The 27,026-nt window shown below is 41.2% G+C and overlaps 1 protein-coding gene and 2 long non-coding RNA genes across 3 annotated transcripts; all 3 read right to left on the bottom strand.

Annotated features, from left to right (window-relative positions):
* Nucleotides 1-6,193: 6,193 nt before the first annotated feature.
* Nucleotides 6,194-8,384, bottom strand: LOC112939398 (uncharacterized). The gene is made up of 2 exons (XR_003243085.2): nt 6,538-8,384; nt 6,194-6,476 (listed from the first exon to the last, which is right to left on the bottom strand). It is a non-coding gene; the product is annotated as an uncharacterized lncRNA (long non-coding RNA).
* A 1,174-nt stretch (nt 8,385-9,558) lies between these two features.
* Nucleotides 9,559-10,571, bottom strand: LOC9270305 (uncharacterized). Its single transcript, XR_001546453.3, has 3 exons — nt 10,071-10,571; nt 9,798-9,980; nt 9,559-9,709 (listed from the first exon to the last, which is right to left on the bottom strand). It is a non-coding gene; the product is annotated as an uncharacterized lncRNA (long non-coding RNA).
* An 8,327-nt stretch (nt 10,572-18,898) lies between these two features.
* On the bottom strand, nt 18,899-26,588 carry LOC4341531 (uncharacterized). Its single transcript, XM_015788511.2, has 9 exons — nt 25,992-26,588; nt 24,559-24,699; nt 23,237-23,641; nt 22,957-23,061; nt 22,501-22,641; nt 21,743-21,946; nt 20,984-21,070; nt 20,476-20,587; nt 18,899-19,304 (listed from the first exon to the last, which is right to left on the bottom strand). The coding sequence occupies exons 1-9, from the start codon at nt 26,496-26,498 to the stop codon at nt 19,261-19,263; spliced, it is 1,746 nt and encodes a 581-aa protein (XP_015643997.1). The 5' UTR covers nt 26,499-26,588; the 3' UTR covers nt 18,899-19,260.
* Between the last annotated feature and the right edge of the window lie 438 nt (nt 26,589-27,026).

Raw genomic sequence — 27,026 nt, 5'->3', positions numbered from 1 at the left:
TTTTACGAGACCAAAAAGGCATTATGATCAACTTAGAAGGATAAATAATAAGAAATTATTTCAAAACTCCACACTCAGTTGTGCTCAAGTGGATAGTCGTAAGCTAGACAAGCATATCCAGGCGAGATGTTTCTGCTTGGATAGCAGTTCTCTCATCTTAGCAGCCATAAGATACATGAGAGCCGTAGAATTAACTCCAGCGGGATGGTAGTAGGAAGAGGTACTGCACACGACGTGATGTAGCTTCTTCACGTTAGAGAATTGTTATCTTGCACACTGCTACCACACTTCACCCATATTTGGCTTCATGGCTACGAATGGAACTTCCGGTGCCTCCCTCTCCTATCAGGCATGGATGTGTACTACACATCGAGAAAGATACTAGCTTGTTATGTTCATCTTTCCTAGAGTTCAACAGGAGAGATTGCCTGACTAGTGTTTGAGGAACTACACCACACTGAAACGGCGAACGCTACATATGTATCTGCTCAATTATATCTACACTTCTCATCATGAAACATAAGCTATGGTACTATTGGTACATCTAGTACTCCAACAGGCCCACCATCGTATCTCAACACCTTCAATTTTGATTTTTCGAGTAAATTAGTTTGCTACTCCTAATTGATAGTAATCTTGAATGGCAGTCATCTTATACATATTGCATGTTAGTCCATAAAGGAAGGCACATGGGGTGAAAGAAATAACATTAAAAAAATGGCATCAAGTCAAAGCAATTGCATGTTTGCATATAGCATCTAGTCTATATAGACTGAATTTAAACGAATTCTAGTACCTAGTACAAGTCTCACAATGTCATAAGGCTGGCATTTTTAGTTTTGAGAAATATAGTACAAGTGCAGGCACTCACAATGCGTGAACACTCACCCCTATGAATGCACGCGTGTACACCCTACCCCTATGAGCATCTTTGGAATACTAGACCGACATATCTTGAGATTGACGAAGTCACCACGGCTGTCTCGTTATCGACAGGTACGTCTCGCCTACCAGTGAAAAAATAATTAGTTGTAAATACGAGCACCCATATCAAGTCTAGAACTTGAACCCAGTTGGGTTGTTTCCATCATAAGGAATCAACCAGTTGAGCAACGCTCACTTCATCATAAGACTGAAATTTGAAGTTCAATATCTAGTTCTTTTATGTACCTTCTCACAACCATTCTAAAAAATTCTAAACTTCGACGAATGTTTAAGTTTAAATTATTTATAACTATATTCGTCTTTTTCCTTCCTAGCTAGTGTTCTCTAGACAAAAAAAATGTTAACAAAAAGGCCTTCGCTTTCCTATTTCGGGGCCTAACGCATCTAGGGATGTCAAGGGGACCCTGTTCCCTGGTCCCTGGCAGGGATAAGGATGGGCATGTTTCAATCACCATTTGGCTACTAACGGGAAATTCTCTCTCAATCGGATTAGAGACTTTGATGTGTTTGGGCCATCCAAATAAGAAACTTACATATTAAACATCTCTACCCTCCCCATTCTATTATTTATACTTTTCTGTAGCTGCCACCAAGTGACCTAGCATGAGCATGCATGGCTGAGTCGCGGTTGATCAGAGCAAAATTCACTATCAGATTGCTTGGTTTGCTAGCCGATCGACATTGTCCTGGACGGTATCCGAAAGTGTGATCTTGTTTGGTTAATTTGCTCCTCGTGAAGCGAAGGGGATGGCCGAGTGCCTTATCAGAAAATACCGTGAGTCATCGCCATGGACTAGGACGATATGGTGGAACTCCGAACCGTCCACCTCCAAGAAGTGTGTCATCATCAGCATTAGGATGAATAAATGAGGTGGAAGGGACGGTGACTTCCATAGAATGGCAGGCAAGAGATACAATATTAGAGCTTGTACAATGATTGTTGATGGTGGTCTCTTAGCGTAGCTAATTAATAATATTTGTTTATATGAAAGAGAGAGAAAGAGGAAAGACAAAACATCGTTGCTAAAGAATAGTAATAAAAGGAATATTTTTTATACAATGGTTAGAGTCTTTATCGTCTCAACTGTTGCAAAAATATGATCTCTAAATAAACTTAAAATGTTTAAGAGATCATACTTGTCTCTACCATTAATCATGCCCTTAGTTGTATATGATAACATCTTAGATGGAAGTAGTAAGACAAACTACACGCCCTGATACGACTCTTTCACAGCAGACAATCATTGTCCTGCTCTGGCTTGTAACACGTCCAAACAGTCCTAATGTCAGTAACCTCGAATTGAATTCTGGTGCCTCCCTTTCTTATCGAGACCAGTACATATACATATAAGCTAGAATGATTCTTTTATCATTGCCATCTCCCTCCAATCCAGCTGATACTTAGAATATGATTGTTTCGAGGACTATATGTAGCACTGCAATAGATATGCTACATGCTGAGATGCCTCTATCCTATCAGCTATTCATAAAACTAGTGGATGTTTTTTTTGCGAAACAACCCTCGTCTTCCCCATTTTACAACCCAATCCCTATCCGCGATTTTTTCTCTCCGAACACTGTTCGTGGGGGGCCTATATCTAATTACAAAAAATCGGAGGGCTTTTTCACAAAATTTAATCTGACGTGGCAGCGCCCAGCGTCCGCCCCAAGCGCCATCCTTTATAGTCTCTAATGTACTCCAATGGTTCAACCGTCTACAACACCATCAATTAATTTGATTCGTGGAGTAAATTTTCTTCTCCTAGATCCCAACAAGAAGGAAATCTTGAATGGCAGTCTTATAAATGTTAGTTCATATTTTCGAAACGACAAATATGGAACAAAAAACATCAACTAACTGACATTAGCTAGCTGAGAACAATTAAATATTTTTATATTTCCTAGAGTAATTTGGACTTTAGTGCTGGAGACGCCGACTGGAGGAGGCAAGAGTGGAGGGGCTGATTGTGATGGGACTTATTGGCTTGAGGGTGTGTTTAGTTCACGCCAAAATTGAAAGTTTGATTAAAATTAAAATGATGTGATGAAAAAATTGAAAGTTTGAAGAAAAATTTAGACACTAAACCAGACCTGATTTGGAACCGACTGGTTGTTGGAATACTTCTCTTTGTGTTCGCCTAGGTGAAAGTGATCGATCGATCAGTAGCAGTGCCTCAGACAGGGGGGATTCCTCGATGTGCCATATGCACTAGAGCTGCGCATGTACTTGTATATAATACCAATCTCACCGGGATCCTCGATCGATCTCGCAAGCTAATTAATTAACCGATCACACTCTCGCTCAAACACAAGATTGACATGCAACCAGATGAACACAGTAACACATGCACGCAAGGTGTTTGATGATTTGATGCTGCTGCTAACCTTGCCGCAGCTTTTCTGCATGTACGTATTCGTTGCCTGCAGTCCACGCACACTACAAGCACATGACCCATCTGGATTAGCGTGTACACATATGTGCCATCGATCCCATATATACTCTTTCCGTTCTTAAAAAAAAGTCCAACCCTAGCTAGTATGCACTACTACAGAGATAATATTATGGCGTGTGACCCGGACGTGCTGACGCTATCACAACGTGAACGTGCAGGCCTCGGTGTGCAGAAAATGCTCTGGCACGCTCAGCAAGGGAGCAGCCGAGCTCAGCTAAACAAGCTCGAAAATGGCTAACTAAGCTTAACAGACAGGAAAGCAAAACTAACTTAACCAACACACACGCCCATAGGGCTATCGACGGACTCTGTACTAACTAAGCTCCCGGTGCTTCCTTTTCCTGGTTGTTTTTGTATATCATGCTACTAGGATGAGTACTGAGGCCACCACTGTTTGTCATTCTCATCTTCCATGAGTCTGGCTGTTTTGAGGGTAATATATACTCCATGCATCCTATAATATAATAATCTAGAATTGTAGGTATGAGACATTTCAAATACAACTAATCTGGACGGTTGTTATATTATGTAACGGAGGGAGTATATATACAGTACTTTCTCGGTTATTTTTATTATAACATTTGACACCATTCATCATTTTGTGCAAACATGTAAAATATAAGTAATGCTTAAAACTCCTTTAGTGATAAATCAAGAAAAAAAATAAATTTTCTTAATTTTTATTTAATAAGATGAAAGTTCAAATATAATTAAAAATTTGACGACGTTATATATTAAAAAATAGAGGTAGTATATAAGACCGGCAATATAGCAGCCTAGCAGGTCATATATGCTCACAAGTATCTGTGCTGTTTTTTTTCCAGCCTTAGCACATCTACTCCACCAACCATCTCAACACTATATATTCATCACTGGAGGAAACTTGCTAGTAGTCAATATGGAAACGGTTGAATAGCAAATTCTTATCAATTCTAGTATATAGATCAAGACAGAAGAAGTATGAAAACAACATGCAAGTAGGGAAGAGTGAGGCTAGGTAGATCCATACCTCGAGGTATCTAAACTTTATACTAGATTTTTTAAAATTTAGGTATCTCTAAGTAAGTATATAGAGTACAAAATTTTACACTAGAAAATATAGTACATTATTCCGGTACATTCTTAAGAATAGTAAAATTATTCTTTTTAGATAATGGAATTCATTCAGGCCTTTACATCAGATAAGTTATACCCAATTATTGCAAAGACTAATTAACTTGTGAATTACAAAATTACAACTTGATCATTCATACCCGACCATAAGCCAAAAGGACAGAAGAGAACCGGCCTGAATTATTTTTGGATGCCTCCATTTCCTACTCGAGTTTAGTTTGCACAGCTAGCAGCCACATCCTATCATTCACAACATTTTGTTTCCCCACATGTATGCAGTTTAACTTATATTGGCCTCGCTCATATTGTGGAAACTCATATGCACATATGCTTGCAGCTTGCTATATATTTATCACTAGAAAGATGAGCGGGTATAATTAATTTAGATTAGAGCTTAATTACTTAAGGTATGGACAATAAGCAAAATTGAGTTTCTCGACTAGCTAACATAACCCTGTCAAAAGAAAAGGATTGCTTTATTTGGTCGCTACATAAAATGGCAATTTTTCGGTCAAATTAATCCATGTATAATGCGATCATCAATTCCAATGGAAGAATCCATAAGAGGATCTTATGGGAGGTAAAGGTACCACTAAAAATCAAAGCATTTATGTGGTTTCTTCAAAAAAAAAGTAATTTTGACGAAATATAACCTCATAAAGAGAAAATAGAGGGAAAACAAGCAATGTTGTTTTTTAATACACAAGAAACCATCCAACATTTTTTTCTTTGACTGTCATGTTGCATGTTTTGCTTGGCGATGTGTCTTCTTTGCCTTCAATATTCCCTCTCCCCACAATGCAAAAGATATTTTTGGTAACTGGCTAAGGGGAGTGCCTAGACCCACAAAAAAATGATTTTATTTGGAGCTAGTGCTCTATGTTGGTCAATTTGGCGTTGCCGTAATGATATGGTTTTTAACCATAAAAAAATGCCTAACATCATGCAGGCTATCTTCATGTGTTCCAATTGGCTCCACTCTTGGTGTATGATGCTTTCACAGGAACAACAAGATACTATGTGCAATGGTGCTACACGCTTGGAATTGGTAGCCAAGGAACTTTTACTCAAGTTTGGATGGCGTAGTACCTACAGAATTTCGTGATAGAATCTACATAATTTTAAAAAACATTATTTTAGTAGATCATATTATCTGCAGAAGTTGGGAGTTTGTCCCATCTCGCCTTTTTTAAGCTCTTTTCTATTCACTTCTGGACTTTTTGGCTGTGTGCCTACGGACAGAGGCCAGATATGTAACCCATTTTCATTATCTAGACATGGTTTGATATCCCGCAAATGCAATGCACTAGCTTAAATGGTTTGGCTTAAAATTCTTTTGTAATACTACCTGTCATACAATACAATTAAACATGTTAATATGTTATATATAGCCGTCGTTAGTTCATTGGTACGTTCGGTTGCTTGGGGCAGTGAAAAACTCTACACAGTTTAGCTCAAATGGATACGATCGATAAATGTAAGCTAGGGATGCCTCTCCTGCAGGTAGCTTTGATGCTTTCTTGAACAGATCGCGTGGAAAAACTCTCGCACTAATTAACAGAACTAGAACCTACGGCGCGCTTCGCGGTGCCCTTGCTGTGTAAATGAGGAAAATAAATAAGGAGGCCCTGAAGAGCCTATTCAGTGGATTGGCTGTAGCACCGCTAGCTATAGCATTCAGGTTGTGAGGAAAACCATTGATGGATTAAGTAGACATAAAATACATAGACCGAATGTTAACATTGTTTGTGGAGAACAATGCATAATCTAGAGTACATTATACATCACAGATACAACCATTGGAACTAACATCGATAAATAGGCAGGAAATTATGGGGTAGATTGGTGAGGGCCACGCCTGCGAAATTCGAGAGGAAGACGGCGTGGAAGCGTGGCTGGGGGACCACCCTAGAGGTGTGAGGCAAATTCTAAGCAGCAGCGCCGGCGCAGCATCCACGATCCCCCCTGCACACGCACACACATTCAGAACAGTAGGCAGGGAGCATAAATCAGGGCAGCAGATTACCTAGTGTTGGCCATTGATGTAAGAGCGAAAAGGGGAAAGATGAGAGAAGAGCCAAGAAAACAACCGAAGCAACGCAGCTGTTTGAATGGCCTCAATCTCTACTAACGAATCAGGTAAGAGGAACGATAGGAAAGGCTAGGGCCATGCCAGATGCATTAATGCCTGCGCGCATGCCGGTACGGCTCGTGCGTAGGACGATTTGATGTGGCCTGACGAGGCACGTCAGACACTGTAGCACGCGGCGCTTAGAAAAACATGGCACGATAGACTCACAGCCTCTTGGATACGCATAACACATGGTATATGGGACAACCCACAAAACCGACCCCACCTGTCATTGGCTCTACAACGAATAGGTGCATGTCCATCATTTATCCAATGTAATAACCAGTAGGTAATTTGCCCAATCCTTTCGTTGCACTGGATGAACGTGCTCCTAGCGCACAAAACACAGGCAGAGAGGAGCACTCGTGTGACCAGGGATTACGGTGGACCAGACGTTGGTAGGAGAATCATGAAGAAACGTGCCTGCCTCGCACTGTCGCACATAGTGACATCGCATAGAGAAACATGAGGCTATGCTGGGTAAACGTGGGGGTGCACCAAAAGTCAAGGCTGTCAGGCAGGGAGAGAGCTACATAGGCCAAGCGCAGCATGGACCAAGGTGATTTCCAGGTGGGCCATAGAGCGTTAGGACCGATGGCACACACGCACCCAACCACATGCCCACGGTGAACCGCACAAAGGATCCAAGGCATCACAGGATGAACTATAAACACCACCTAATTAAACCGACAAATCAAACGTGATATATTCATCGTATTAATCACATAGGTAATATGTTCTGTGTAGCAACACGAAAGACACATGCTAAACTTTGGTGGCAGCATGCCACAGAATTACTGGGCAAATTCCTATCGCCAGCAGAAAATGATGTGCTATTTTTTGTTACAGAAAACTAATCTGTTATTGCCTCTCTTTTTTCTGGAAAATGAATCTCCATATCGAATCTACCATGTGCTCTGAGAAGCAACATACCATAGTTTTTTTAATGGCTATCTAATTTGACCATGCAAAAATCTGCATAATTCAAGGTAAGAACAGAGAGAACAGATAAGAGCTGCAGTTACAACAGGCTGTGTATGTGGAGGAATGATATAATTCAAGGTCCAAATATTAGCAGGATCTCAAGGTCTAAATATTAGCAGGATCCAGGATCACTAAGTAGAAATAAACACACACGGAGTTTCTGTTTACAGTGGCGCTATACCAGATTCTGGATAGGAATTTTCCTACCAATATATCACCCCTGTCCTAAGCACATATCCAGTTATACATGCTTGCTTAATAGGAAACTAATCTGGATAGGAATTTTCCTACCAATATATCACCTCTGTCCTAAGCACATATCCAGTTATACATGCTTGCTTAATAGAAAACTAATCTGCATATTGAGTGTTATTTTTTTGCTGTAGTAAATAAATCTGCATATTGAATTTACCATCTGTTCTGAGAAGCAACATGATTCATAGGCACAAATGGATGGGGATCTAGGACAGAAGCCCTGATGTACTTGTCTAGAACACTAACTTCTTTCAAAAACCAGTCAGTATTGTGATTTTTTTTATCAAACAGTCAACATGCTTGTATAGAACACTAAGGGTGTGTTTGGTTCCTGGTCAAGATTGGATGGGATACGGTGGTCCATATTTTGCTGGATATGGCGGTCCATTTTTTTGTTTGGTTGTCTGAATATGGCGATTCAATTTTTTGTTTGGTTGTAGGGACAAAGGTGGATTTGGTGATCCAATTTTTTGTTTGGTTGGAGGAAGTATGGTGGATTTGTAGGTGTGGTCGCCTCTCACTTGAGATGGTGAATATAACCCATCAAATTAATACATAATACACATTCCATTATAAATACACACTCCATTATAAATACACATTCCATTATAAATACACATAGAAAAAAGAAAAAAGAAAAAAGAAAAAGAAAAAAGAAAAAAAAAAGCAGCGCCAGATCTGGGCTCGCCGACGCCGCTGGCAGCCTCCTCCCGCCGGCTTCCTCCCGCCGCCGGCCGCCTCCTCCCACCACCGAGGCTCGCCTCCTCCCGCCGCCGCCTTCCTCTCTCGTCACCCGCGCCAGCTGCCGAGCTCGTCACCTCTCTCGTCGGCCGCCACGCTCGTCGCCCGCGCCGGCCGCCGAGCTCGTCGCCTCTCTCGCCGGCCACCGCGCTCGTTGCCCGCGCCGGCCGCCTCCTCCCACCACCGAGGCTCGCCTCCTCCCGCCGCCGCCTTCCTCTCTCGTCACCCGCGCCAGCTGCCGAGCTCGTCACCTCTCTCGCCGGCCGCCACGCTCGTCGCCCGCGCCGGCCACCGAGCTCGTCGCCTCTCTCGCCGGCCACCGCGCTCGTTGCCCGCGCCGGCCGCCGAGCTCGTCGCCTCTCTCGTCGGCCGCCGCGCTCGTCGCCTCTCTCGCCGGCCGCTGAGCTCATCGCCCCTCTCGTCGCCCACGCCGGCCGCCGAGCTCGTCGCCCCTCTCGCCGGCCGCCGCGCTCGTCACCTCGCTCGCATCGTGGTGGTGAGGGGTGACACGAGTCACGCAACTCGCTTGCCCGGCTCGCCCGAGCCTCGAGCGGTTACATCCGGCCAAATCAGCCGAATCCCTCTATCCAGCATCTGGAGGGAATATTCATCTCTGGGCTGCCCTATCCCACTCTCGCCCAGCATCCAAACACCCTCCAAAAAGCGGCGGCCATGTCCTATCCGGGTATATCCCACCAACCAAACACACCCTAACTTCTTTCAGACCAGAAACTTTAATCGCTAAAATCAAGCGGCAAACAGCTACTTTAAGTAAAATCAGGGAAACATTTAGCTTCTAATAATCCTAACATATCCAAGATCAGCTAAACCTTCTTCCAATCACCTGCGCTAGATTTTAAGAAGCAACCTAAGCAAAATGATAAACACTCTGCAGTAATATTTACATATAAGTGCTTCATCTAGTGTCGTAGGTAATTGCAAAATAAACATGATGGTTGGCATATTCAAACGAAACAGTGAGAGTCTGCACACCTCTTAAATAGAAGCATGGTACAAAGATGAAATATTACATGCTTCAATGAATCTGGATACAGAAAGAATGTCCAGTGCCAATTGTACAGAAAATCTGCATAATTAAAATCAATATATAAAGGCAAGATTTAGAGGAATGAAGTCCTATATAAAGATAAAATGAAAGGCCACTGAATCCTAACCATTAATTTTCTGGCTTCCTCATCACACCAAACCACTACAACTTTTAGTTTGGAACAATATTTGCTAGCTGCTTCATTCAGCAGCAAGCAGACAGCAGTAAACAATAGCCCACCAGGCAGCAAAACGAATCGCCCCGATGTTGTTGACGGCTGTGAGAGTGGAAGGATCAAGTCTATAGCCATCTGACATAGAGGAAAAAACCAGATCAAGACTATCTCACGGTAGGCAAAGCGAGTAAAAACTGAAGAAAAGCAAATAAAAAGGGGAACCACCTCAATGGCGACCGAACCTGGCATCCTCGAGCTTGTTTCCCATCACAGGCCAATGTCTGGTTCTTGAGTGAGTGTGTCCTTGCCAAATGCTCCCACCATTGGTCCATGGGTCGCTTCCTGGCCGAGGCTACCGTCGTCGCAGCTCCGTGGAGCCCAACACAAAACAGGGTAACTGCTGCAACGGGTGGCGAGGAGAAACGGGCGGAGAGTGCTTGAGGGTGCGGCAGGAGATGGGCAGGACATGGAAGAGCGTGAGGGGGAGGCCGTCGCCGGCAAAACTCCATCACCGCACCCAAATCCAACGCTGCGCCATCCAGTCCCTAAATCCCCTTGCTCTACTGGGAGGGGGGTGATGGAGGGAGCGCCAAGAGAGGAGGAGGGTACGGGAGAGCGTGAGGGGAAAGCCGTCGTCGGCGAGGAGAAGCCGGGGAGGTAAGGCAAGGCGGCGGCGGCGCAAGGGCAGGGGAAAGGAAGAGAAAGGGCGGGAGAACAGTGATGGGTAGGGTTTCAGGGGAATGGAGAGGATAGAATAGGGATGTTCTCTTTTGCAGAAAACACCCTTATTTCCCTTTTTTCAGAGCGCGGTCCTATATCTAGAATTTCGTCTCCTTCACGTAGTATATACCAAGACATTGAGGGCTGTTACGAAAGAGTACAAAACACAGGAACATAGGGTGAGGGACGTAAGAGTAATTATCAAGTTAATCGAGGACTTTTTTGCAAGATGACCAGTTCCAACGCGGGGCGATGTGGATACCACCGGAAGCGAACACGCCAGCCAAAAAACCGCAAAATCGCTATGGTGCGAAGCGAACACGCCAGCCAAAAAACCGCAAAATCGCTATGGTGCGAGCATTCTGCGATGGTCTTTAATATCTCCGATTGTCTACCCTCTACCCCGCAGCTTATTAGTAACCTCACCAAGCTGGCAGCCAAAAGATATATATATAAGAGCGGTAGGATTACACAATTGGATGGAAATGCATGGCATGGTGGTAAGACTGCACTACGTGCGTGTCGTAGCTTCTCCACGTCAGGGAATCGGTATACCTACCTCACTTCCCCCAGTTCGATATCCTTGACTTCGAATCGAATCCTGGTGCCTCCCTCTCCTATTGGATATGGTTATACATACGTCGTCTAGGATTATGAAGGACTTGTCACGGTCATCGATTGGCAGCCTGATTATTGCCTACAATTCAACAGGAGGGTATCTATTCTTATTTTATTTTGAGGAATTATATATATATATATATATACATATATATATATATATGGTAAATTTGTTTGGTGCTCCATGGTGCCCGGGCACCATTGTTGAAATTGAGTATATACCCAATTCAAATGAGTATGAAACTTTTTCAATTACTTAGGTATTAACATTAACTACTTTACTAACTTGTTTAAAGCAAGTTTGAACTGAATTTGAACTTGTTTTTGTTAGATTTTGATTCTAGGTATATAGCATCCATACATATAATTAGTTAGGTATGTAATCATGGATTGTGAAATAAAGTTAAATTTGAGTTGTTTTGTTGATAAGTATAGGTATGAATCAAATTATTATAACTAGGTATATACTCACAATTTGAAAATTTTGAAAAATTTGAGTGATTTTGTGCATTAGATACCATGGTGCCCGGGCACCATGGTGCCCCATATGAGTGTCCTATATATATATATATATATATATATATATATATATATATATATATATATATATATATATATATATATATATATAGAGAGAGAGAGAGAGACTACTGAAAGGGATGTGATGCATGTTCTATTTATCATGAATGAAAGGTAAGCCGTCCATAGTAGGTACAACTAGTTTGTCACATTCCTTGTTACTATGCTTTCCGCACCTTTTTACAAATATAGAAGTTAAACCTCAATGAAGAGATTTGTGAAATGTGTGATTTTTATAAAAAATATTCAGTAGAACTAAATTATTCATGTAAAAGTCCTATATATTACTAGGGACCTTAAATAAACATAGTATATTTCTGCTACAAACCAATAGATCTAATGATGCTTTTTTTTATCAGCATTTAAACCTAAAATTTAAATCCCATTAAATAATATTACGGGCTATAAAAAATGGGTGCGCCAACCGGCGCAACGATTTTCTAGTATTTCGTATAATCCTGGATGAGATAGCTACCGATGGGCCTACCTTTTACAATGGTTCTTCTGTTATTAGCAGCATGATCTGTGTTGCTGAGAGACAAGCACGATCATGAACTTCCATGGAGAACATTACGTCAGGTTCACACCAAAACAGCTTTGCTCTGGCATGCCTCCATGTCAACTTATCTCGGTACTCCTGTTGCAGTTGTTCCATACACGATGAAGGAAGAACACCTCGTCAGTATTCCTGATGTCTCCTATTCATACCCAACCCGAGATTACATGCTTGTAATCAGTTTGCCCTCTCGATCGTTTACATCTTCCTTTGTCTTATTGTCTATGTTGTTTTTCCTCTTTTCTTGCATACTTTATATGAAGGGAATAAAGATATTTTTTTTGGGGGTCATTCATAACGTAGATAGACATGTGTGTGTTACTTATCGCCGGATGTAGATAGGTAAATGTGCTACTCCCTTCGTTTCAAAATATAGTATTTACTAACATTCTCTTTCCAACCAATCACAACCCTCCACCATTCACTTTTTCCACCTATCTCCACTACTCATCCAATCACAACCCTCCACCATTTACTTCTACCTACTTTCTAAATAACCGTGTCCAACTCTAAAACTTCTTATATTCTAATACGAACGAATGAAGTAGCTCATGGCCTACAAGATAATCCACCGGCTGTATATCATCTCTCCATGGGCAAAGTGCATTCGTGGCAGTGCACAGTGGTGGAGCCAAAAGCCAAAAATTTCTCAAAAGTATGGCTCAATTGATGTAGTTTTCATAGGCTTGTCTTCTTTGTTCTAAATTTTCAAAATTTGGTGTGTTCAATGGGTATTTTTGTTCAGGAGTAGGGTCTAGCCCAAGCTGCCCTACTCCTGGTTTCACCCCTAGTAGTGCACATACGTGCTAAACATCATGCCCTACATGGTTCGATGTACTCCCTCCGTTTCTAAATATTTGACGCCGTTGATTTTTTTAAAATATGTTTGACTGTTCATCTTATTCAGAAAATTTAAGTAATTATTAATTATTTTCCTATCATTTGATTCATTGTTAAATATACTTATATGTATACATATAGTTTTACATATTTCACAAAATTTTTTGAATAAGACGAACGGTCAAATATGTGATAAAAAATCAACAGTGTAAAATAATATTTAGAAACGAAGAGAGTATTACGTCTACAAGGTTTTGTCACGTTGCATCCACTATTTCCCCCACATGGATGATAGATGCACATGACCAGTGAACAGAGACGGATTCAATGTGGGTGTCGAGGGCTCAAGGCCACCTCCCAAAAAAAACAACCTGGATCCGCCCTTGTTCTATAATTAATCAAATAAAATATAATCTTAACTTATACTTTACATATTTATAACAAATTTTTAAATAAGACGAATGGTCAAACTTTATGAAAAAGTCAATAGTGTCATATATTTTAAAAAGAAGATAGTATTATACAATTAAATGCGTTTAGACTTACAGCTGCCATTAGTAGTTAGTTCGTTGGTACATTAGGTTGGCCTTGACCAGAGATGAAACTGTTATTGTATAATATCAGGCAAGCAACTGTGACGAAATCAATTAAGGGATTTTGTGTCAAACGTATAATTTCACCGCACTACTAGAAAAAATGTTTTTGTAGGCGGTCAAAAGATATTTTCGCAAGCGGTCAAACCTTCCGCCTGCTTCTAAACGACGGTAAAAATCCCCAAGTTTTACTGGCGGGCCAAAGCATCGCCTCGCAGGCAGCCGTTGGGATTTTCTCAGATGATACAAGCGTTATAGTAGCCCCGTCTGCAAAAATACTCATGGTGCCCAAAAACAATTTCCCGCCAGCCCCACCCTTCCCTAGGTTTCAAATCACAAATCACAAATTCTCACAAATCTCATCCAAGAAACAGAATCCAATCACAAACATCCATTCATCAACACAAAACATTGGATTCAAATCCACGGCAATCAACATGTAAACTTAGAAAAAAAAAAGAAACAACATCATCGTCGTCGCCGGCAAACTCCTTTGCATGCGGTGGCCGCCGCCACCCCCCTCCCTCCTCAGGCCGGATCTAGGAGGGAGGGAGGTTTCCGCCACCGCCACCGCCCTCCCCTCTCCTCGTAGGGGCCGGATCTAGGAGAGGGAGGGGAGGGGAGCCGCGTCCGCACCGCCGTCGCCGTCCGGGCAACCGCTGTCGCCCCATCCATGCCGTCGTCGCCATCCACGTCGTCGTCGCTCCCCCTCCTCCAGCCAGATCTAGGAGCGGGGAGGGAGAGAGGGGGAGCCGCCACCACCGCCGTCGTCGGCCCATCCATGCAGACGTCGCCGTCCACGCCGCCGCCGCGTCCCCCATGTCTGCATCGCTGCTGTCACCGTCGCTCCCCCTCCTCCAGTGGGGAGGGAGAGAGGGGGAGCGCCGCACTGCCGTTGCTCCCCTCCTCCGATCGGATTGGGAGGGAGGAGAGGAGGTGAGCCGGTGGGGAGGGGTGGAGAGGAGAAGAGAATTGTTGAGGGAGAGGGAGTTAAGAAAATGAGTGGTGTGACCGGTGGGGAGGACAAGATAAGGATGACTTAAAGATTTTTTTGGTAGGTACGATTTTTGCAGGCGGACCACATAAGGTTTCGCCTGCAAAAATCATATTTTTCTAGGCGGAGCACTTAAGAAGTCCGCCTGGGTATTTTCGCAGGCACTTAAGTAGGTCTGCCTGGAAAAATTGATTTTCGTAGGCGGATGATGAAAATCCACCTCGGTTTATATTTTTGTAGCGGATATTTGGCTCGGAGGGTCATACCCGTCTGCGAAAAAAAAAAAGACCCAACGTCGGTAAAAATGCTTTTTCTAGTAGTGGCAAGTATCATGTAAACTTTTTTTTTAAGATAATGGATAAGTATCAGGTAAACTATATGCGGCAGTAAGAAAACTCTTCACAGTTGAGCTCAAATGGATTGGATGGCAGTATGGCACTACATAGTAGGAACTGCAGGAGAACGACGCGTCGTCGTAGCTTCTTCACATAAGGAAATCAGTATACCGCAACTGCTACAGTGCTACCTCACTTCACCAAGATTACAATCCACAACTTCGAATCGAAATCCCGGTGCCTCCCTCTTCTATTGGACATGGTTGTACATACGTCTAGTATTATAGACGACGTGTCATTGTCGATCATCTCCTCCGGTTGGCAGCAGCCTGATTGCCAACAATTCAACAGGAGAGATTATATATATATATATATATATATATATATATATATATGTTTCATGAGACACAGAAACGGATATATATGTTGCATGCTCTACATTATTTTTTTTTCATGAATGGAAGGTGTGTAGTACATTTTTTTTATTTGCGCAGCTAAACGTTTGGAACTTAGGGTAGAAGAACCGGCCTGAATTATTTTTTATGCCTCGGCCTGAATTTCTACTCGAGTTTAATTTGCCCGGCTAGCGGCCACATCCGGCCCATCATTCATGTCATTTCGTTTCCCCTCATATGCAACTTAACTTAGATCTGGTTCATTTAATCCTCACGAACAAGGGACTGAAGGGGATTTATTCCATACATACCGTGGTCTGAAATTGTTCCCCCTCAATCCCCTGCAATCCTCTTCAATCCCCTCCAGATCGAACAAGGCCTTATAGGAGAAAATGAGATATCAACATAAGCTCAAAAAGAAATTTAAAAAAAAAAGCAAAGCGAAACAGTATGCTCACTAGCTACCCAAAGAAAATAGTGCATTAGAGCATCTCACTAATAATCCGGTAGCTCACCAATTTTTATGGCGGTAAAGCTAGATGCATTCACGGACAGGAATGGATTTAGCCATAAGAGACGCCGCAATCGGTTGAACCTTCAAGTTTCAGGTCAGCTGGGCGCATGGAAAGACAAGGGAGGATGCAAGCTCAGATCTGCTGAATGCTAACATACATAAACACATGTAGTTTATGATGGTAGGCAAGAGATATAACATCCATACAGATAGTTCTTTTTAACCAGACAAGTGAGACAACTACTCCACACTATGTTCTTGCTTGTAACTTGTCCAACCAAGATTGACGTTACTAACCTCGAGTCGAAATCCCGATGCCTCCCTTTCCTCTTCCTATTAACACACACACACACATATATATATATATATGTTGTGTCGTATCTCTCTAAATTTCCAATCCAGTTGGTACATAAGTTGTTCCGAGGACTATATATAACCGCTGAAACAGATATTGCTACATTATTTAATGTATCTACCCTATTCATCATGACACATGTGCCGTTAATGGTCACCTTCAGTTTGATTGTTGGAGTTAGTGAACTTCTTTTTTATTTAAGGTTTTAAGAATTAATATTTTAAAAATAAACCCTCTAAGAGCAGGTACAATAACAAACTATAAGCCAGCTATAACCACATATCGAGAAGAAAAGAGAAGAGAGAAAAGAAAGCGGGCTGTAGATTTGTAGCCAGCTGCAACACAGACTCTAAGACGTTATGTGTGTATAAGAGGTGGGACCGGGTATGAATGGTGTAGTATATTTTTATAGTTAACTATTGTATGACTGGCTATTAGATTAGCTATATAGATGATTTGGAGCCAGTGGTTAGCTATACAATTAAACTTGCTCTAAAAGTTTATTTTCAAATTCGAGCCTTTCTTTTACCACGCCAGTACACCAGCATAACATTTACATGCTGCCACGATATTTATATTGTCACAATAAGCTTGCCACATATATATACTGGTCAAGACCCATTCAATTGGCACGCGTGACAATCACGCAGATATACTCTAGTCCTATTCTGCAATGAAGTCCCTCATATTTACATCAAAGTGCAAATTCGTTATTTTCAGTTTATGACTAGATATCTTTATATAGTTGTGTCCAGCGGCGGATTCACCGCCCGGCCAGCGCGGGCAATTGCCCGGGCTTTGCATGCGGCGTGTGGAAGGCATCGAGGATGATTTCTCTATGTTAAAACCGAATGATTAGCTAGCTCCTTGACAAAGTTGGCAGGCTATATATACGTACGTAGTAGTAGATGATTTCTGGTACAAGCAGGAGTAGCATTTGCCGCACTGTAACATGCAATTAGGCCGTAGCCACTAGTTAATTACCAACTTGCTTGCTTCACAATGGATGGCATAATTCATTCACTAAAGTACTGGAGTATAGGTATACAAATCATCGCTTTTTATAACAAAATCATCCTGTTTATACTAGTGAAAATTTACATCTATATTGAATTATGTTTTTATTAAAAATTTGTTGTCTTTAGTTGATAAGTAAAATAAGCATATCATCATTACATGAGTGGTAACGGGTTTACTATTTTTCTTATACTTGCCCAGGCTTCACAAAATTCCTAGCTCCGCCACTGGTTGTATCATTTCGAGAAATTATTACAATGTAGTTCATCTATGTTGTTGAGTTCCACACAAAGAAATCTACAATAATTGAGTATAACATATACTCCTGCCATCTCAAATTATGAGGCTTCTAAGTTGTTTACACGGCATTAAAAATAGAACTTTGACAATTATTTCTTAGAATATATTATCAATAATTAAAAAAATACGGAGTAAGCATTATATGGAAGTATTTATAAATATGAATATAATAGTACAAAATGCATAACACTAACATATACTCCCTCCGTCCTAATATATAGCAGCCTAATACCGGATTTAACATATCCAAGCTATGACTATGAATATGGGCATATGCATGATCAAATTCGTAGTACTAGGATATATCAAATCCGGTTCTAGATTGCTACTCCCTCTGTTTCAGGTTATAAGACGTTTTGACTTGTTTCAAGTTTGACTAAGTTTATAGACAAATATAGTAATATTTATAATACTAAATTAGTTTCATCGAATCAATAATTGAATATATTTTCATAATAAATTTGTCCAGAGCTTTTTTCTATAAACTTGGTCAAACTTAAAGTAATTTGACTTTGATCAAAGTCAAAACGTCTTATAACCTGAAACGAAGAGAGTATATATTAGGACGGAATGAGTACTGTATAGTTAATTTAGTTATTAGTATAAGGTTACAAACATTAACCTTTATAAAATTGTATGCGTGCTACACTTTGGAATGAATGGAGCGAGTACATTATACGTGACAAGGAAATAGATCATTACTATTTACATATTTCAAATTCACTTGCATTTATGGGCCAAAAGAAGTGTGTACCACCAACCCGTATTTCTGCGCACTCAAGGGCTATGTTTTGAACACCTGCATCTGCATGAGCTGAAATTACTCGCACATATCGACCTAAAATAAGCGCACTAGGCCGAAATTACACACTCCTGGGCAAAATATTTGTGAACTACCAGCTGATGAAAGTTACTGTTTTCACGGGCTGAATTCTCTTGTACTCGCAGGCTGGGTCGGCCTTAGGCACACTCGTGGGCTCAATCTACGCACTCATGGGCCAGGACTAGACGCATTTGCAAGTGGAAAAAGTTCAACTTGACTCCCTCAACATATGTGAAACTAATTTGTATTCCTCAATTTCTCGCATGTCGTATTACACTAGCAAATGCTGGAAATGAAACTTCGGTCTTGTAAAAAAATAGCATGGCAACTAAGGAGAACAGCTATGGATGCACATCTGGCTGCAATCTTCTCCCAGATATAAAGAGTACAAATACAGTATATGGCCTCATCAGATAAGCGAAAAAAATGTTTATTTTCAAAAGAAAAGGAGTAATCCCTATTCATCCTCGCAAATTTTATCGAGGATATATAAATAAAGACAACAACAAAAACCCAAGGTGCAGTCCATCCACCAATCATCACATACCGAATGATCAAAATTAATTGGCAAAAATAGGCATCGCGCTTTTTCTTTACATTCTTCCCTAAAAAGAAAACAACAATGGCTTGAAGAACAGGTGGATCAGGCTCAGTTGGAGAGTCAGCTTGGACAATGCGGTTGGATGGACGGAGTTGAAGGGAATCGGGTGAAGGTACATAATCTTCAAGGAGCATATAAGCACATGCGAATGAATGTTGAAGAAAGCCAGATGCTTTTATTCCCCTTGCAAACAGTAGAGCTGGCGGATATTTCCTGAAGCTGGAAATGGAATACAGAATTGTTATTAGTTGTTCAAACAGAGTATTGCAAAATAGAACAGGCCATCCTTTGCGTGAACAAGAATGAGTGTCAACACTGAAATAGGATAAAGATTTTTTTTTTCACAGAAATCACTGATTGAGTTTACCACTTCAGCGACCAGTACAACTCACTTAATAAACTACTTTTATGCTTATATCCAGTTGGATGAACAACTACCAATAACATACGTAAATAATCGTATCCAACATTTTAATATATGATAGATTAGTTAAATAATCAAGCCTCTAATCACGATAAGCAATCAAGATTCAAGCTTCTAACCATGGTAAGAATTAAAAATTGCACTTCCAGGTATCCCTATAAGTCCTGCCCAAATTTAGACAAATCAAACACTTACAGGGGTCCAGAACTCCAATACCATTGTTGGACTATACACTTGGCAGTGAAAGTGATAGCCATATTTGTTATTTAAAAGGTGGTCAAGAAATGGGGCTGCTTGGTTGGCGGCTTGGAATGCCACGCCACGGCGTGGCTCGCCACAGGAGTGTGGCGGACGTTTCGTCCGCCTCAGAAAACACTGTAGCGTGGCGAAAATACTGTAGCTATGGCATTCAATGGCTGGGATCCAAACACACCTTAACATCAATTGAATAGTAGCTGATGTAGATGAGAAGAGTACATTATAAACAATTACAGCCCCATATCCATAAGCAATCACCAGTTGGTAACTACTGCACAGGAAGTTGCACATGGCACATTTGTCTAACTTGGGATCATAATTGGCCCAGCATAATATCTGATCACATTATTCATGTGCTCAAGTACCACCAATTACTTTAGGATAACATGAGCATCAAATACTTTAGGATAACCATGAGTCCATGGATTAAGAAAAAACAGCCAAACCATGAAAAGATAATGTTCTGAGTCTAAACTAATAAGACACACACAAGTTTGAAAAAATAGGCATGCAACTATGTAAACCTTAATACTCCCTCCGTCCCATAATATAAGCGATTTTGGAGTGACACAACCTAGTACTACGAATCTGGACAGGGTTGTATCACATAATCCCTTATATTATGGGACAGAGGGAGTATATATTCTCTAAGATTTTTTTTTTTTTTTGAAAGACTCTAAGCAAATTTTATCAATAGGTGAGTATTACCGTATAGCCAGTCCTTGAATTGGGCATGAAGGGCAGATGCCAATTCTTTTTTCCGAGTATCATCAAGCTCCAATTCTCGGATATTCTTTTGAATATCTTCCAGAGAAACATGCTGAAATTGTACAGAAAGGAATCGAACTTCAGAAATAAATATGATAATCAAGAGCATGTTAGTGTTTTATCAGAAAGCATAATTTACATGATCTGTGCTCCTGAGTACTTTTACCCACAACTTGCAGTAAATTATTCTTAGATTTCATAATCTTGATCAATCCTGCTCAAACTATATTCACGGAACATCCACCACAACTTTTTGCTATGAATATTGATAATAAAATAGGCAAACAATGGATGCATATTTTTATCGAATTCCTCTATTGTCCACAGTTACATCAGATAACCACCCTAACTAGCAAGCAAGCATCTCACTAAATAAGCCCTTTCTGACTAAACCACTGTTAGAAAGAAATGAAAATTGTGTTGCAGCTTGATTGTAATGCATACATACCTTTTTCCTTTGGGATGCCCAATAAACTTCAGGCAATGTAAATGGATTATATTTTGTAGGTCCTTGTGCCTCAAACCAACTGGGAATCTGTACAGAAAATTAGGCACCAATCACATTTTTGTTACAGAGAAAAAATAGTGATTCGGGGATTAAAGTTTTGAACTGCATCAAATGCTGAGCAATAGGGATATTCTTGATTTCCTACTAGTTACAACCAAAAAATGTAGCAAAATGGCTTCATCAATTCTTACCAAAACTGATTTGGATGAGTCAAAGAAGGCAAAAGAAAAAAAAAACATGATAATGTTAATGCAGATACATCCACGTATTCAGGCAGGCACATCCAATTCAACTTAATCTACTAAAGTACTAATGAAACGTGAAATGAATACTACTGGTCAACCACACCAGGCCAAAAACTAGGTAAGCAGGTGCAGCATGATAACATAAAAAGATGATTTGAAGGGTTTAGTGACTCCAAAGTCTTCAACTCTTTTACATCTCTTTTGAACTCCATTCAAGTTAGGCCTCGGACCATGTACAACTAGTAAGCCCCAAAGGCCGATTAGTCATTTGATTGCTTGCTACGTCACACATGTCAACATTACATTGGACACATAACGTGTACAAAAGGTTGTCATATGCCAACAAATGAAAAGCTGAAATCTGCTCAGTACAAGCAGCTAAGATTTTCACTAAATCCACGTGTCTTTGAAATTGGGAAAGACAATCGGAGAAGGGTAACATATAGTTACATACCAAAAAGTTGGTGAATAGATCAGGATCTAGACAAGTAGCAGATTCAGCTTGGACATCAGAAACCCCTGCAGGATGAGATAATGAATCATGTGGATCAACAACTCCCAGCACAAAAGGTTGGTCCCACTTGTTGATGTTAGAATCCACACCAACTTGCACCAAATGTTCTCCCAATTGTGGATAATAAGTATTGAATGGAGCAACCTGACAAAGCAAGAAATAAAAATTTATTTGATGTTGTTGAAATACAAAGAGAATTACATTGAATCAAATTAAGTGTAACTTCCATGTTTTTAAAGCAAACTTGTTTCTGTGTGAATGAACCAAAATCAATAAATCAAATTATAAACTCGAAGGTTTGTCTGATTCCTTAACACTTTTGAGGGAAAACTAAATATGTGGTCCTTCACTAGAAATGGTTCCTTGCCAACTAGCAAGTATTGCCAAATAACCAAAATGACATAGGTTAAACATGCGCTAGTTTCTTTTAGCATCTCAAATGATGTAGTCGCCTTAATTTGATGGGATGGCTTCTTATTGGTTAACAATTAGTTATGAAGGATATGAAAACATTCAGATATCAGCATAGGTTTCTGTTAAGAAACTTGAACATCCTGTATGTCTCCATGCTTCCTTTTTTTTTTCCTTTTTGATTGTCCATAAAGCTATTTATCCTTTATAGCAACCAGATATGTATATACAACAGTGTACATTTGTCCATAAGATATAAATAGTTGATTAGAAAAAGATATACTCACTTGTAATTTATGGTTGTCACCCACAATAAGCGGTTGGTGATTTACTCCCAAGTAGAAGATACATTCACGACAATTGGCGATACAAATTCGCTTTGAAGCTGCAATGATTTGCACTCGTTCACAATGCTCCACTTTTACCACCTGATCGCATGAAAATTGTTAGAACTACAAACAGAAAAGAGAAAAGTGTCTATAGGCCTTTCTAGAATGTGCATCACATTAAGTTGTATATCTGCAAGCACATTCCACAATAGGTCATTGTGATGCTATATGGACCCAAGGTCCACCCACATGTCAATAGGCATCAGTGGCATAAAATGGTTTGCCCTTTGGTAGAGCAAAATTCTAACAAAGTGTGTTGGTTGTCGAAACATCAATAAAAAAAATTCAAGGGATCTCATACTTTTTCATGTTCAAGCTGAAATATTGTTAACAAAAGTTGTATGATATACATACCTTACCAACAGCACCAAGAACGATAGTAGTGTCAGAACACCCATAGACAGTGGCATATTTAACAGGAGCTAATATGTAGATAACAGAGTCATGGCAGTTCAAAACCTACAAAAAAAAATTTCATCAATAGTAGGCTGACAAAATCTCGACTTTCAAATAAGAGTCTGGAGTAGGTAGTTTCTGTTTTTTGAATTACAACACACAGAGATATCAATAACAAAGTAAGGCTATTCCGCCCTCTAGATGTTTATAGTACTACCAAAAACTAATAGATGCATACCTTTATTGAATGCCCTTTGATATCTGATGCTTGTTTCACTACAGAAGTTTTGGAGAAACCCTCCAGGAAAGTTGTATTTCGGTAGTGTCCTTGATTGTTTGGAACAGCAGTTCCAGTTGGTGAACTGCTATGAATTCTTGAATTTGTGACAGCCTCAGCCATTGTCACATCAGGATCAGATGCACTCTGTTGGCTGTTTTCCTTTGCTGTCAATTTTTCTGCTGTATTTTCTAATGAAGCAGCTATATTCTGCAGAATCCAATCATGAACCTGAGCAGCGGGAACAGGTGCAGCAGGCATGTCTGGATCAGAATTTGCAAAAAATGTAGCCACTTGGCTTAAAGGAGTCCCTTCAGAAAACTGAAATAAAAATCCGAGATGCTCAAATGTCTCTGCTGTCAATACCTGCATAAAAAGCAATGTGCATAACAGTTAGGGTCCAGGGAATCTTGAGACTAAAAATACCATAAAGTTGAATATACTTTTCAAATGGAATAATTAATCCTACATGACTTAAAGTGCCCAGATTTATTGGGAGTTTGAAAGTAGTACACAACGATGGACCTATACATCAAGATCTTCAATATTCTATTGATCCAAAAAATTAAAAAGTACATTTCATTGCAGAAATTAGCCTAGAATTTACTTTGTCAGCTGCTTCCTGAACAGGCGATGAAGCTTCCGTACCCATAACTGTTCATATCATCATATGAATATGTTATCTGACTATTCATTATTTCTTTTTATCACACAGTGGAGGGCCCTTTCCAGTCCTTTATTTGCTTGATAAAGCTTTGAGTTATACCCCCTCCTATTCCAAAATGTGATTCCAAATGCAGGTCCATTTGATCTTTCCTAAATGTATGCTGTTTATAACTTCCAGTCTTCCAGCACCTTTTTCATCTTCCCTTCCATGTTTGCTCTTGCCAAACAAATGCTACTCCTCTCACAAATAGATAACTCATCTTTTCAATGTGGCAACAAAGTCAAGTCAGTTAGGGTGTGTTTAGTTCACGCTAAAATTGGAAGTTTGGTTGAAATTGGAACGATGTGACGGAAAAGTTGGAAGTTTGTGTGTGTAGGAAAGTTTTGATGTGATGGAAAAGTTGGAAGTTTGAAGAAATAGTTTGGAACTAAACTCGGCCTTATTTTCTAAATTCTTGTGCACAGGTTTAAAAGGACTTATATTTGGAATCAAGAGGACAAATTTAATCGTAGTTATGGACTCATGGGCACTGAACAGGAAACAATTATATGTTTTTTTCCACAAACAACTACATCAGAAAAGGACAGACAAACATTTATACAATAGCTATACTAACCATAGACTCATCGCCCTCTCCATCAACAGAATCTGCCAAAAGACTCAGAATGTTGACCATATGCTTTTGCAGATAAGATAATTGATGAGCTTCTTCATCTGCTTGTGAAGGCATAAACCGGCGACTGTTACTGCGTACAAGCTGCATATTAACATAAACAATGAAGATTAATATTAAAAAGGCCCTTACAAGTAACAAATATAGAAACTGTTGGTCTCTGCACTAGCAGGAGTAAAGCAAGTCGCAAGTGATGGCAAAGCGCTATTGTGGCAATCATGAAAAGGAGCAAACTGGAACAGTCAACATTCAACAGTCCCATGCTTGCATAACTCACAGAGTCATGAAAAAGAGTGACTAAAAGAGCCCTTCGGCCTAGCCGAGGCATCTCTAGTCCTACCATAGGACTCCTACACGACATGATAGAATGATACAATAATACAAGTAAACAGCATTTCAAAGGGGAATATGAACAGAAGGTGAGATGGAATTTCTAAAAGCAGGGATGAGGATGAATATAGAGTAGATATCAGGATAAATTAGAAAAGGAAATAGGTGGACCAAGGGTCAAGCTTCTCACATTTTAAATTTAGACCTTATAACAGTGACGTCTGCAAATAAATTGTGGCAATAGCAGCACATTTTGTGCTGAAGTATTTTTATCACAACTATTACAACACTTAACCAACACATATTTGCAGTCTATGTGAATACTGAATAGTTGTAGTCATCATATATTGGAAGAGCATATTTTGAGGTATAATATTACAATCCAGCTACAGAGAAAAGCTTACAAAATTATGAATCAGCTTGAGCGAGCAATGTAGCTACCAGGCAACCTGATGATTAATTGAATTGTTTTGAATGCCCCACTCTCTGTGACCCCGAGTAGCCACAGACTGGTGTCCAGTACTATCATAAATATTACCAGTTTACCATTGCACAACATCAAATATTCCAATGGATATGGATAAAGAAAAATAACACTGACAAGCGAAGAGAACCATTATCAAAGGTTTCTCATGTTCTTGTGAAGTGCCAGTAGCATTGTAAAGTTGAAGCTTTTGTCAGTTCTTACAATGTATTCGTACAAAAGCAAATATCTTTTAGGAATCAAACAGCATTTCAGACTAAAGTTTTTTTTTGGGGCCAGTCCTTAAATAGGAATCATTCAGCTATGGACATATCATGTTATTTCTAACTTATAGTAGTGATCCCACAATTGCATTCCTCAGTTGGCAGAAACATTGCCCATCTCTGTACGATAAATCCATTTGAAATTACATTGAAACGGGTCACTCGGTCGCTCCCAAATCCAACGCAAGTGATCATAATCGGCTGCCGCAAACCACTGTGCACACAAAGCTAACAGAACAAGTGCCCACCAGGGCGGCGGCGGAAGAGGGGGAGGGGGAGGGGATTGATCGAGACCTAACCTGGATCGGGGAGAGCGCGGAGAGGTAGCCATCGAAGGCGGAGGTGGAGGGCCACACGTCGGTGACCGCGGGCGAATCCTTGTGCGCGCGCGGGACGAGGCGCTTGTAGGACTGGATGTAGAGGAAGAGGAGCACGTCGCGGAGGTCGGCGTCCTCCGCCTCCTCCTCCGCGGGGAGCACCGCGGCGAGCGTCCCGAGCACCAGCGCCGCCAGCTCCCGCGGGATCTGCAGCGCCTCCGCGAGCGCCGCGGCGCCCACCCGCGGGGCCGCGGAGGCGTCTCCGTCTCCCCCAGCCGCGGCGATGAGGCGCTCCTTCGTCTGGGCCAGGGTCTGCGTCAGCGTGCCCTCCGGGAACACCAGCTTGGGGATCGGGAGGAGCCCGTGCTCGAACGCCACCCGCCGCGGCCGGAGGAGGAGCGCCGGGGAGGCGGCAGCGGCAGCGGCGGCGGTGGCGGGGGTCTCCGCCTCCGCCGCCGCCGCCGCGGCGTCGAGGGGCTCGTCGGCCATGGCTGGATAGAGAGAGAGAGAGAGAGAGAGAGAGAGAGAGAGAAGAGTGGAGATCTGAGAGGGAAAAGTGGAGACGGTGAAAGGGACGGCGACGGCGAGTCTCGTCCTCGTCTCGTGTAGTAACATTTCTCTCGCCTTTTTTTTAATTTTTTTTGTGACGGGTAATTCGAGGGGTCGAGGAGGTGGGAGGCTGTGCCACTGACAGGTGGGGTAGATAAGTGGGGCCCACATGTCATGCTCAGGTAATGCGAGGTACTCGACTCCCACGGCCATGAATGAATTCAGCCCATTTATTTCTCGTCAACTAAAAAATTGGGCCCACCGACTTCCATACTACAAATTAGGCCCACTTAAATCTTGTCAACGAATTCAGCCTGCTCAATAAATGATAACGAATTCGGCCCACCGAATTCCCATCAACCATTTCAGCCCACCAAAGAGGAAGAATAAATTTGTCCTGCCTAATCTTGTCAACGAATTAGGCCTACGGATGAATTTGGCCCATCCCAGTAAATCAATCCAGACCAC

The sequence above is a fragment of the Oryza sativa genome, chromosome 6 (assembly GCF_034140825.1).
Source record: "Oryza sativa Japonica Group chromosome 6, ASM3414082v1".
Lineage (NCBI taxonomy): Eukaryota > Viridiplantae > Streptophyta > Magnoliopsida > Poales > Poaceae > Oryza > Oryza sativa.
This window is presented reverse-complemented; position numbering and strand designations above follow the sequence as displayed.